At 41.3% G+C, this 14284-nt stretch overlaps 1 protein-coding gene across 1 annotated transcript; it reads right to left on the bottom strand.

The window, feature by feature from the left end:
- Positions 1 to 516: 516 nt before the first annotated feature.
- On the bottom strand, positions 517 to 13567 carry dkk2 (dickkopf WNT signaling pathway inhibitor 2). The gene is made up of 4 exons (XM_056409508.1): positions 13049 to 13567; positions 4462 to 4612; positions 3835 to 3966; positions 517 to 2574 (listed from the first exon to the last, which is right to left on the bottom strand). Exons 1-4 carry the CDS (start codon positions 13250 to 13252, stop codon positions 2324 to 2326), a joined length of 738 nt encoding a protein of 245 aa, XP_056265483.1. The 5' UTR covers positions 13253 to 13567; the 3' UTR covers positions 517 to 2323.
- Between the last annotated feature and the right edge of the window lie 717 nt (positions 13568 to 14284).

Here is a 14284-nt window from a genome sequence, read left to right as displayed (position 1 = left end):
ACGTAACAATGCTCAAACAAAGCACTGGGAAGAAGATCCCTCGAAATTAAACTTGGGCGTAAACAATGCAGGTTTCCAACTTTTAAAAAATCTGCTTTTCAAATGTTTTCTGTGGATGGAAATTTATTCAGCAAGTTTTTCAAACCTCAGGGATACACGCGATGCATTTTGGTGAGTATACTGAATGTAAACATAACTTTGTTTGCTTACAAGAAAACTTCACAGGGCACCTTTAAAATATGAAACCAATTGTTCAGGGGCTTTTACAGTCATGCACATGTCATGCAAAAGCAACAGGTGAATCAGCCCATGCGTTTACTAATTGCAGCTTGTTAAATTAAGTTAAGTGTATGTCTTAAACAAATCTTTTCTACTGATTAATTGTATAATTCTAAAATAATGCATAATGTAAGCATGTCTCATCTTCCTTTGGTTTTACCTCCATGTACACTATAAAAACTCAACAAAACATAACAAGCAACAGAAGTACTAACCAGTCAAGTATAACAAATGATACAAAATACATTCTTTTTATTCAGTCATCATCGTAAATACACGAAACAAATCCAAAGTATTAACACAGACAATATTTAGTGAGATATAAATCTTGACATCATTTACGCAAACAATTTTGAAAATGAATGTGCTTGTTTCTCCTCTTTGAAATATCATTTTGATGCATCCAGTCTGTAATAACCGTCAAAGCTATCTATGTTTTCGCCTCTGGTTAATACAGCTTTTTATCATTTCAACTACATTATTTTGAATCTATCCAACTTTGCTCGTCCCATTTCATCCCTCATTACTCTTCTCACCTAGATAACTTTGCTGCAATGTTTAAGATTCATATTTTTATTATATGTACATGATATACATTGATTCTTAAATACATTTTATTGTTTCCAATCTATTTACAATATAAGAGCTTATTGATATTTTTAAATGATTACAAAATAATGTGTAGTTGATGCTCTAAGAACATTAAAGCAAAAAGAGGCAAATGTGATATATTGAATATGTAGGTAACAAGTGAATGTTTAAAGAATTTGTACTGAGGTGGAAAAGCATTTAGTTCACCTTCAGTACAACACAACTGTAGAAAGTAGAAAGTATGCAGTCATATTTGAAAAACAAAAAAATAAACAGGTCTGAGTGCCATCAACATAATGTTGATTCAAACTAAAAATCTCCTCGAAGACATCAGGATCATGGAGCCTTTTTGTTAGTTGAATCAATCTTCTCACATCTCTTTCCTACTGGCTTTGCAAATGGAAAACATTGCCCTGGTATCCTTGATGGGATTCATGTGATTGGAAAAGCAGAACCATCCTCTGGTCTGGTATGGAAACCACTAAGTCTAAAGCAGAGCGCTACCTCAGTGCAAACTGTTTTAACATACACAGTTGTATCACAATAGATTGCAGCTGTATCTGACAGATCAAACAAGGTTTCCACAACGGACACAATACTTTATCTTGCTAAAAATCAGGGCAAGAAGCTAATACCCCAGATGAATCTCATCACTCTGATGTGAAGATTGTTTCATTCTTTGGTTTAAGGGTATTATTGAAGTCTCGGGATGCTGTTACACAAGTCAAGCTCTGGAGTGAACTGTGTATGAAATAAGTTCCTCATATGATATAACTGGTATTTTGTGGGTCTGGACATTGTTACTGGTCGCAATAACTAAATTCCTCAATACTTAAAAAAAACACCAAGTGGAGTGAGAAATAGAAATCTGACAAAACAGACACGGCAGAGCCAGTAATGAAACACAGCATTACACACATCAGATCTTTGACTTTGGGGTTGGGTAAAGAGTGTACTGTGCAGTAAACATATGGCTTGTCTATAAATAGTCTATCTATCAGTCTTATTATTATTATTATTATTATTATTATAAGTTGAGGCTTAATAAAAGACTGCTATGTCTATTTCCTCATTCTCGAAAAGGTTCACACCTATCACAGCATATATTGGCTAACCTTGTGGCTCCCTGAATGTAACAAGATTTTCTAAAAAGATGATTGTATCTGTGAGCTCATTAATCTCACGGACCCATGGCGTATGTGTGTGTGTGTGTGTGTGTGTGTGTGTGTGTGTGCGTTTGTGTGTAGGTGCAGGGATGGACCACTCGCAGCAAACTCCTCAAAGCAAGCCCACTCACTCTCCAAATAGCGAGCTTAAACCGACACAGTCTGTTCTTTCTCTTGTTAGTCTGTGTCTTTTACTCCTTTTCAATACAGCCACAAACCATCCTTTAAAAATCTTTCCCTGGCAGATGAAGACAGAGGCCTCGACGCCGAAAGCAGCTGCCCCTGCTTCAGATCTTCTGGCACATGTGGAGCCTGGACTTGGACGAGGAGGTGGCGTCTTTCCACACCTTGCAGGAAAGGCCTTTGGCACAGTCACAGCGCTGAAAGATTTCCAGGCCGCGAGAGCCTTTCTTCCTTTGCTTGGTGCAAACCTCTCCCTGCCTCAGCACCGGCTTGCAGATTTTGGTCCAGAAATGGCGGGCGCAGCAGAAGCCCTCCGAGCAATCAGACGAGCGCAGGCAAGGGTCACCCTCGTGCCCTAACAGAGGAGGACACGAAACATGAGTGGGGGAACCAGCGAACAACACCTCTACAGATGGTACACAGAGTTGACATATTGTCTGCTCAGAAAGAAACCAGAACCAAATGCTTCAAGAGAGACATGAAAGACCTGCACGGAATTAGAAATCATCCAGCATCTTGGGGTTTTGCTGTGTTCGCCTAAATAAACCACAGGAAATGTACAATTATTGCTCATCAGGCTGTTATGTTTTCCATACGGATACGTTTATTCAACCCTTTCTTCACGTTTCAATTCAGATTGCATTATATGTCGCCATGTCAGAGACCAAAGAAAAGCATGAACCTTTCAACATAAATCAAGAAAACAATTAACTTTTACTGTTTATTAACCATACTGTCCCATCTGGTCTGATAGTCTTGGCAGGATGTTAACATTACTCTCATGAATGCATTATTAGTATAAGTTACTCCTATAGTTTTTAAATGTGTATACCCCCCTGCCAAAAGCTTCATCCTTTAAACCAGTTGCCCTGTATTGGTGACAAAAGCACACTTTGCTTAAAGTCCCGAGCCTCAGCGTGATGGACTGCTCGGCCTGCTGCGTGTTCATTGCTTCAACACCACGGATGCTTGATGTATTGTTTCTCAAGCAGCGACGTACACAAGGCCATTATATTACCATCATTTTTAAAGAGAGGGAGTAAGTAGAGCACAAATACAAGTAAATGGTCTTATTTAAAGCAACTTTAAGTCGTGCTGCTATTTTCCCATTGATTTTAGCATTGCAGCCTGCTGTCTTGAGGGTGCACTTAGAGTTGAGTAATTTAAGTGTCTCATGAAACAAATTGTTTTATGGATAGGCCCTTACATTGACTTAAATCAGGTGACATGAACACTAAGCAGGGGGCTCAGGGAGTTATTAGCTATAACCATGCCAAACCTGCATTCTGTGGTTTTCACTTGTATCACACAAGTGTGTGTGCTGTCAATGACAGGGTTTGTATGGCTTTATAGGTGCAGAAACCGCAGGGCATTGTGGTTTCTTCTCGGCTCCCCATGCTGTGCTTTAGGCTCACAGACACTGACACATGAGCAGAGGGGTAATTATCAACATAGTTTGTGGATTGGCGTCGCCCATGAACTCTGTAGGACATGCAGACAGTGAACAACAGAGAGATTCTGCCAGCGACAGCAGGAACGCTGAGAAACAAAACAACAGTGACAGTGTTTACAGAGAGCAGGGTTTCCAGTGGACATGTTTTAAGCATAAGCTCACCTTTGAGAGAATGCTTAGCATGTGGCTTCCCAGTCTTTCTCCAGCTGTGGTCTTTGGTGGAGAGTTTATTATGTTTGGCTAAAGCCGAGATGTGAGGCGAGAGCACACTCTCAGAGATAGGGACACACATATCTGCAGGCAGAATAAAGAAGAGATCAAACATGACACAAAATAATAGATATTTTACTTTGTCAAGAAACAAGCCAGCGTAAGAGTGTTCAGCCTGGCGGGCAACAAGTTAAAAGATCAGATCAATGAGGCAGTATGGCTTATCGATTGCTAAACTAGGTTTGACAGTAGAACTAACTGCAAACATGTCGGTCAACTATGTCAATGAAAACTACTAACTATGTAGCTAAAGCCTCGGCACAAACTGTGACCACTGATTTCTAAACGTTTGGCATTAATTGAAAACAGTTCAAAAATAGGATTCGGTCTGAAAGCATGTGTTGACCATTATTTAAATGTACTGGCTACTTCACCGACTCTCTGGGCGAAACAATGTACACGTCATTGTTTCCAGAATGTCTGCATTAGGCAAGGAATCTCATTTCAGAATTGTATCCTGCAGTCACAACATAACTGAAACTAGCATGTGCTGAAAACGTGTTTGTGTCAGACACGTACAGTTCCTGCATCGGTTCCCACGACAGCACATGGCATCTCGATGGCAGCGCTTCTTCCGCTTGCGGCAGGTGAGGCAGCGAGAGGCAGCTTTTTGAGGGCTGTGGCAGTAGCTTCCCACGCTGCACTCCTTATCATTGCTGCATGGAGACACCTACACACGGAATGCACGTGTTTACTCAATCCATTTTACTCGGTTTATAAAAAGATCACGCGATGAACAAGCACACGTCTATCATTTTACTTGGCAAAAGGTGAAGTGCATCATTTCAGTGGTAACAGACTTAATGAACAACTCTCCCCAAAGCTAAACACCTGAATCTAGAACACACTTTGTGTGATGGTGTGGTGCCTGCGGAGGGCAGTTTCAAAAGGCTGCGCAACGCTCTAACCCAGTGAGACACTCGACTCCGTGTACCATGTGGTAGGTGCAAGGTTGTCGGTTAGAATCCAACACTGCGGTGCAATGTTGGTGCCAATATGGTTGCAGTTGCTCTGCCCATCTGCTCATATTACGTCAAAGGTGCATGTGAGAAGGTGCAGTCATGTTTTATGTAATGTCTGTGGCTTTACAGTGCCAAGCACAAGCAAGTCTGATTTTGTGAATGTGAATTATACAGAAAATGCTGCCTCTTATTTTTGCCTTTGATGTACATTACACATTACATTACATATCATTTAGCTCACGCTTTTATCCAAAGCAATTTACAATAAGTGCATTCAACCATGAGTACAAACTCAGAACTACAAGAATGTACTTTATCCTGAGGGGGATAAAAACAATATGAAACACACACGCACATGTCTGGCTGTGCCATAAGTAACAAATTCCCTTAATTGCATCATTCAGTCTGGCCCCGACGGCCCGTTACCACCTTGATCCTGTCAGACTGTGTTCAACCTCTAACGTCTTGAAATGGTCCCTTTTTATTGGGCAGTGGATCTTCTTGTAAAGACAAACCAATGCGATCTCCATCCAAGGGAATTTAATGAGATGGAGCATATCGTTGTTGGTGTTGTGTTCTCTCCCACACAAGGACATCGTCTATGTTCACAACATTTCTCCCATATAATCAGAGTGCTGAGTTGCAGAGGACACCATCGTTAAAGAGAAGGAACGTAGTGGATTTTATTTGGTCACTACCCAGTCAACCTCAACTTACTCAGACATAACACAGTAACTGCATTCCTTCTAATTCCATTCTATACACGGCGCACCACAGTTTCAGCACCCTGCACGTCAGGTCGCACAATTACATTTGGAGCAGTTAACAAGCCAATTAAAACCCATGTTATGCTCAGATTAGAGGTATTTGGAGAGACTCTATCTCCAGAAAAGAAAACATAGTTCGACCAAAAACAAAACACGATGAAGACCCAACTAAAGCCTAACTTAGATGAAAATGTAAGAAAATCTTACTTTTATTTTAACAGCATTGCGTGTTCTATATAAAAGCCACGTTGCATTTAATCACAGGTTACCTGAGTTTGAGAGCAACACATAACATTGGTTCTGGAAATTAACAGTGATGTTAATTTTTACAAAAGTAATTTGGGATGTTTTGAACAAACCAAGTGCCATTGACCATCACTATATTGAGGTGGTGGCGGAAGTCTCAGCAGCATGAAGAGATCTGAAATATTGGCAAATTAACCCAAAACTGTGTATGGCATGATACTATTGGGGGTAAGTGGGGAGATATGTTGTACTCTGTGGTTGAACTCACTACAATTGTATAGGACAACATATTTTATGGATTATCTCTCCCACGTGTGTGGTCATTTGTTTCAGGTCCCAGACAATAGAGTTGTTTCAATTTCCAAACCAAGAGAGACCACTTCAGTTTCTCTCAATTTCTTCAAAAGTGTTCAGAGGCTTAATGAGTCTACAGACATAATAGTGGGGCAATTACTGTAGCTAATCACACTCCTTCATAGTCAATCTGTCATTGCTTGTGCTTTTGTGTTGTTACACTGAAAGTTTGAGACATATTCTGCGGTTCAGCAAAGCACACACGATAACTTTAAGTCTTTTCCATGAGTGCAGTAAAATGACCACCTTAAAACACAACACAGCAGCGAGAATTACAATTAAAGCCACGCTTACTTTTTCCATAACAATTGTATGCACCGATGGGAAAAGGTACTGGTACTTGATTTAATTCCCTACACGTGTAAGTCCTGTCCACATCAGACTTGGAGCAGGAGCAAAGGACGTTGTCGTAAATTGTTTTCACAAATATAATTAACTCCCCAGTCCAAATGAAATGATGTTACACATTTGCACCACATTCATCAAGAGAGGGTCATTTTTAAGAGCTGCAGGGAAGCATCATTTCTCCGGCTCAAGGCCACATCTGTTGGGCAAGACATAATAAAGTTTAAGTCACTGTTTCTCAAATTGCTGCACATCTTTATTATCGTTTCCATTCCCTTTTGAATCACATTGATATTAAGATGAATGGACACCTTAAAATATGCAGGTCAGTCAAAATGAGCATAATGTGGACAGATTGTAAATGTTGTCCAGTGTAGACCGACATTAGAACAACATGTTTGGCTGGCACACTATTACCGGCACCACAACCGCATTTTGTTGGCATTGCACAGGCAGACCTGATTTAGTGTGGCTTACCACTGACAAACATGGAACAATAAACATGGGAATAAACAAGAGAGGTTTGAATCAGAGTAAAGACATTTTAGCCATGATAAATAGCAAACTCCTGATGGGATATTAAGGTCAGCAGAAAGGAACTGCCATGCCCAAAAGAACAGGCACATGTGAATGTACTCCACATGTTAAAATGAACTCAACAATCAATATTTCAGCACATTTGAAGTTGTTACCCGACAACGTGCTTTTGTTCTAGAAAGTGAATGAGATTAGACTTGCTGGACAGATGCCATACAGACTTTCTCAGCCTGGAAACACATGGAGGCAATGATACAGACATAGAAAAATGAGCAGGAATATCAAACTAAATCCTCATCCATCATTATGACCGAATCCCACAATGCAGATGCTTAATGTGTTGATGAAAGTAACAAAGTTTGATGGATTAAAATTTCTTAATTACTACTGTGTCCAGAGCTGTTCTCAGAATATTCAAAGGCTTTGCCTCAAAAGGTACACTATACAAATTGTAAACATGAAGACCAGTTTACTTGTCGGAGGGAGAACGTTTTGGTTGTAGAGGCTACTGTCTTCTGGTTCTGGAGAAACTAAAATCTGAGAAAATAACTGGTGATTAAGAGTTGTCTTGGCTTCAGCATTATGGAAATTCTTATAACAGAGTCTGAACAGAAAACCTGGTGTTTGAAATTCATTTTCAGGCAGCTGGAGTCTAATGTTGAATAAATGCCATCAATGGGAAGTGTAAGATCCAGCATCTTGACCTTTCCTTTGTAAAGCTTTCTCTTGCAGGCCCCCTAACTTTATGGAAGTGCAATGTAAATGGCTGGAGTAGCTTTTAAAATATGAGCTCCCTGCAAAAATATTAATAAAAATAATCTTACAGGACTAGTTTGACAGTTTGGTTTTCTTGCAGACAGTTAAATAAGAACAAATGGATACCTCTCACATGCATTCAGTACGGAGGTAGAGTACAGAAGCATTGGCCTAGATTAACATAAAGACTGGAAGCAGAGGGAAACAGCTAACCTAGCTAAGATCACGTGAGCTGTCGTGTATTTTTGGAAAAGACCTCATCTCACAGTTTGCCTCAGGGGAACGCGTTTGTTAAACAAAGAAAGAACATCAAGATTTCTTCTTTTTTGTTGACAAACTGCTATTTCCAAAGTCAAGAATTCAACTCTATCCTCTTCAGGGATCATCTGCTCTTGTGTCAACTGCTCGGTTAGGGAAGTATTTACATCGCCACAGACTATAGTATAATCACAGTTGAGAAGGGAAATAAAGTTTTGAAGAGAAGTTAAAGAAAGTGCAGTGGGATTTTTTTTTTCCTGACATGGAAAATGTGCCGTTATCTAAATATGGAGATGAATGGGCAGGGCCATGTGTAGCAGTACTTCATACTACCTGCTCTGATTCCTATCTGTCTTTCTGGCCTGAGGCTTGGATCGATTACAGTGCATAGTGCATGTGCAGGGGGAGCGTGGTGGAAGAACAAGAATAAGCAAAGGGCTCACCTCCTCCATCTAGGCTCAAAACCGCAAGACAGCCCTTTGAAACCCAATGATACAAGGCTGACCGCCAAATCACAGCTGATAATCTCGCCTTATCTAGTCATGTTTTAAATCGCCTCATACACAACTTCTGAGGGATGGGGTTTCATTTGGATGCATCTCATTTATCTCACATCTTTTTTTCTGCTGCTCCCTTATGTTTCCCTCGACAGCCTTCGTACATAAAAGCGCAGCCCTGGGTCCTGCAGAGGAAGCGGGTTGAAAACTGTACTCTACAGCCTCTCTTGGTATGCTGGTGAGATGATAAAGGAAGAGACAGACAGAAAGCCATAAGGGAAGCCCCCGGCCCTGTCTCGTGCTGCTCTCGTGCTGGTTAAGCATTGTGGCTTTGAAGAGGAACCTTAAATGTGCAGGAGCAACAATCTACAAGGGATTAACTGCCGGATATAGAAGGCTTTGAACCATCCCCCCTGGTCTTTGGGTCCCTTATTTACCTTAGTAGAGTCATTTCATAGAAGTGCACTGTAATGCATTAAAAAAACACACACACAGTATTTTCTCTACTCTTTAGTTTGAGTCTGAGGGTTGCATATTTAGGGACGTTACAAAAAGTACTGGGATGAGTGGGGTTGAACTTTGTTTCACTTTTTGAAAAAAACCGCCTTTTGACAACGCGTTTTTCAGAAACGACCTATTGACAGCAACATCTCCCCACAACAAGTAAACAGTAATATAACAGAGTTATATTGGTACATTGTTTAATAGTCTTCCCCCTGTAACCATGACGATGACATTCCCTTCACCTCAATAAAGTACTTATTTTGGCCCAAACCTGGGACGTAAAACTGCTTTTTTAACCATGGAGCAAGCTGTCTTTCTATGCAGGTGTTAAATAAATTGCAAAAGCAAATACATTTCAGGGCTCCCTTGCTCTACCGGAGGAAAAACGGCAATCCTCCCCCTTTTATGAACCACTCCTTCCCCTTAATAATTGCCATACAGTCCCTCACTGTTTGTATAAAGGGACACTGCTGAGAAATAGGAGCAGTTCGCACATGCTGTATTTCCATTATGTTTGTCTGAGTCAAGAAACCATTATTAAACTACAATAAAGCTTGAGTAAAGGTTTCTTCACACTCTTGGGTACAAATCCATGCTTTTTGAGCTCCATGTCGTGATTGCACTTGACCTTCAGAAATCAGGCACATAACGTGAAACTGCGAATGGTGTTAATGAGTGGCAGGGGCCTTACAGAGCCAAATAAACAATGTCACTGAATAAACAAACTTCATATGCCCCGAAAGCACAGACAGCCGGTATCGGATAACATAGGGATGGCTGCACACAAGTCACTCGTACAAACCATGTCTTCAAACACAGCTTGGCGTCTTTCATCACTCAAAACACATGTGTTTATGGGCACGTCCCTTTGAGTGCTGGAATCCAAAGTCTCCAAAAACTAGACCATTCTTAAGTTAAGTATACATTCTGGGTTGATCTTATTCATCGGACACGAGGAGAGGCACACAGACAGCGTACATGACTGCTCTCTTCAAAGACTATCAAAGGAAAGCGGGAAACACTCTTGATGGTAATCTAGGAGGTGCTGCTCTACAATGTGTCATCCTGTGGAATGAGAGGTGCACGGTTCTCTTCTCTCATTGACAGTTACAATTCAGTCAAGAAGGTTTCCACAGGAGACCTCTAATGGCTCCAGCTCAGGGCCCTCACAGCACCCAAGGGACCCACAGACCGGAAAAGCCACAGGACAAGAGACTGAAGCACAAACTGAGCCGAGCGCTAACAAGCACTCACACCTCTTTTCTCAGCTCATTAGGATTACTAAACACTCATTTTAGGTTAGAGAAAGAAAGAGAAAGGACGTGGCTCCACTTTTATAGGCAGAGCCCTCAGAGATCGCTTGTTAAAGTATTCTCTGTGTTGAATTTATTAAAGTAACTAGTTAAGGCTGACTGACAGGCTGCTGATGTTATACAGACACGTAGTGCATGAATGCCGCCACGCTGTCGGTTCCCTTGTGGGTTCAGAGGTTACAGTGGTGAGCAGCGCCTGCCCGTGCTATTCATTTCTGTTGGTTCTCTTCCAAGGAGCCAAGAGTGCCACCCAAGAGGGCCGGCTGTCAAGGTCTACATTTTGGTTTTCTCAGATTTACTGATGTGAAAAGGGTCAGACGACGATAAAAAACACTAAACGCCGACGTAGAGCCAAAACCCGACCCTGGTTTGTGTGTGGCTTATCTAAGCTTCATCGCCACGCAATGTCAGCAGCTACAGCAAATAAAAGCATTAGGCTGTCAAATAAGGCTCAGAGCAGCGTTTCTAAACTGATGGATGAAACACAAAATGACACCCTTGTTTCCTGCTGCAGCGGCCGTCTCCACAGGGCGGGAGGACTGAAGGTGATTTTTTTGGAGAGATTTCATGAAATTCTATTCTTTAACTGTAAGAGAACGAGCTGCGTTACATCATATAAAAGGTGTTAAAAAATAATGGCATCCGTGGTGAATTGCTGATTTTATCACTCACATAGCTGGCAAACTTGCAAACACTGACATCCTGAAGGAATCCTACAGAGGTGTGATAATCTGCCAACTATTCCTCACCAATTGTAACAAACTCAGCACATGACGCCTTCACCATAAATCAACTTCCAGGATATCGTCGCTGAGGTTTCCCATGATGCAGATACCGGAGGAAGAATTTGAGTTGATGCATGCCCACTTTCCAAACTCACACCCACGCTTTAATCAGCAGTAATTCACTTCACGATTGCAGACGACGATGCACATATTTTGGGGTGCCTGCTGTGAACCACTTCAGAAAGAAAATGACTCAGTAATGGGCTGTTTTGTGCAATGCAACCTGTTTCAGGGCATTTATTATAATTTAAAAAAATCTAAGGTAGAGTAATTGCAGTTATATACTCCCTGTGATCACTCCTAGACTAAATAGACACAACACTTTGCCATTACAGCCTTGTGCAAAGGGCTGACTAGTTATCTGTGATTTATTCTGCTCATAAATTGCCACTGTATGATGAGATGCATGACGATCAATGCCGTTTGCATGCCAGCGTCCCCTGCAATAAAGGCCATTAGCCATTTTCATTTGGACACACAGCACCATGACATTTTACTTTTGCAACCGTATGGTGGTCTCTGCACACACATATCGTTTCCCCTCAGTGCACTCTTCCAAACCGCTCCAGATTATTGGAAGGGCAAAGATGTAAGCAGGCGTTCAAATTGAGGTCTGGCAGAATATAGCTTGAGGTTGGAGAAAGTGGCTTTTTCATAATGTTGCTGCCGGAGCCTGATGTCAAGGAGCTGCTCTCAGCACTACGCATTTCACAGATATCCAACACTATCACTACCCTATACTAAGTGCTATTACAGACAGTTGAGCAGGCCGAATGTAAACAACAGTTAAGGGTGAGACCGTCAGGTGAAAAAACAAGGACAAGAGTGATTAGCTGTTTCAGTGAGCTGCTGGAGATGTGGCAGTGCCATCTGCTGCTCAAAAAGGTACTCCGATCTCAATACAATTAGACTCAATTAAAACTTAGAGTTAGTGGTAATGGGAAATGAAGGACTGCTGGCGTTTGTCGGTATCTGTTTTCCTCTTGAATAAAACCCCTAAAATATCTACTTCAAACGTTGCTGTCCTGGCCAAGCAATACAAATCTACAGCTCTAATTTCGCACTTGATAAAACTTGTAATGTTCACAACTTTTAACGTTTGCCAAAATGAAACCTGCCAAATGTTCAACATTTTTGATCCTGTGTTTGTTCTCAAACTATATGTGGCACTTTGTTGAAACAGCAGGAATTGATAACTTTTTGAGTGGGTATTAAGTGGTTGGTAAGAGTATCCCTCAGAGGCCCACCAGTAAGAATCTCATAATCCCAGCAAGCGTCTGGACCACTTTAATGACACTAAGACCCAGACAGAAAATTACCCCAAGTGTTAACTTTTTCTCACATTTCTGCTGGCATTAATGATTTATCATCGAAGTGCGCTGCACCCGACTGTGGCGTCAGGTCTGAAAGGCAATTAGGGTTTATGAGTGGTCCAATCCCTGCAATTTCCAATAACGATTCCCACGTGAGAGAGCTCTTTTAAGGCATTGGGCTATTTTACCCTCGCACCTCAAGATACTCCGTCGGCACAAGTTTGGAGACGTACCGCACAATTACGCACACTTATCTCGATCAAGGAACACGTATTATGTAAAAGACTGTTATGTTTTCTTGTAACGCTTATTAGAGTGACTGGACACTATACGTTTGGAATCGTTAAATTATTATATCTACCACGAATAATACATGGCTATAAGCTTTAAACCCAATGTCAGGCTTTGCGTAAAGGTAGGTCTAGCATCTTCATGTATGTCCCCATGATAATTAAATGAATGACATTACCTGCGCAAGGATGTTATATTTCTTGGTGATCCCGAGGTGGACAGTTTCGGAGCGGTTTGGAGCGGGAGTAGGTGTCCCTCCCAACAGAGCTGGCTTGATTAAATTCGCCTTCGGGCGCGCCTCTGATACCTGGGTTGTGCCCGTCTTCAGTGAAGCGACGAGAAACAGCACCGCACAGCATCTATTCCAAGTGAAGACGAGCATCCTTGAAACAAAAATCTGATAGGCCTACACGTAAAAGAAAAAGATTTAAAAAATCACTTGTATAACTTTAACTTTGTGCCGCAAAAAAAAGAAAAGAGACGCTTCTCATCGAGAAGTGTGCGCGATGTCAGTGTCCATGCGTCACGCTTGCGATACAGAGAGTAATGATGGGGCCACGTTTTTGTTCCTGAAAATCAGATATTCAGATTTGTCAGAAACACAGATATCTGAAAAACACACAGAGCCCAGTGTGAAAGCGAAACAATGAAGAAGGGTATCTGTTCAAATGCGGATGCTCTGAAGGTCAGAGAGAAACTTGACAAGAGGTTTCCTCTCTGTCTGTGTCTGGCTGTGAGTGAGCACTTAGTCCTGCAGTCGGGTGTTTTATGATCTCGGATACTTTCTTTTTATAGGATTCTAATGACTTTGCTTCCTCCGCCCCTATTCACAAGTGACAAAGAATGAAACTGATCTGTGTGCGGCACTGCTGCTTGCACATTGTCGTCTCGACACCGGCACCAGTAACCCCTTTGGGAAAGGGCTATAAAAGTATACACTGTGTATTTTAACTGGGCGTTTGACCGTTTTTATTGCGAGGAGGTTGGGCGCGTATAGAAAACGGAAAAAAGTCATGCTAAGGCTGCTGAGAGGGAGTGTAGGTAACGTGGAACATTTTCCGGGATCACATGTCAGAAATCCGTGTATCTAGGAAACTGTAACCTGTATGCGTAAACATTTTAAATACAAAACAAATCACCCTCAGGCCATCTTAATTCACAATTTCCATTTAGACTTGATTAGGCTTGTCATTCATATGATGCCTTCACCAATGTGAAATATAGAGGCTGTCCAGGATCCATTTAACCAGCATTCCAGAATAATTTAGAATTAAAAAACTGATAACCATTGTTTTCCTTTTGTGGGAGAGGCATCCCTGATGCAAGGAATGCCAATGGTGATAAAGTTAGTGATACAAGTATTATAGAGACTTCTTTGTTTGATTTTTAGATTTTTTTTTATCAAGATAAGTTA

This window comes from Pseudoliparis swirei, chromosome 24, assembly GCF_029220125.1.
Source record: "Pseudoliparis swirei isolate HS2019 ecotype Mariana Trench chromosome 24, NWPU_hadal_v1, whole genome shotgun sequence".
Lineage (NCBI taxonomy): Eukaryota > Metazoa > Chordata > Actinopteri > Perciformes > Liparidae > Pseudoliparis > Pseudoliparis swirei.
Note: the sequence above shows the minus strand (reverse complement) of the source record. Positions and strands in the feature narration are given on the sequence as shown.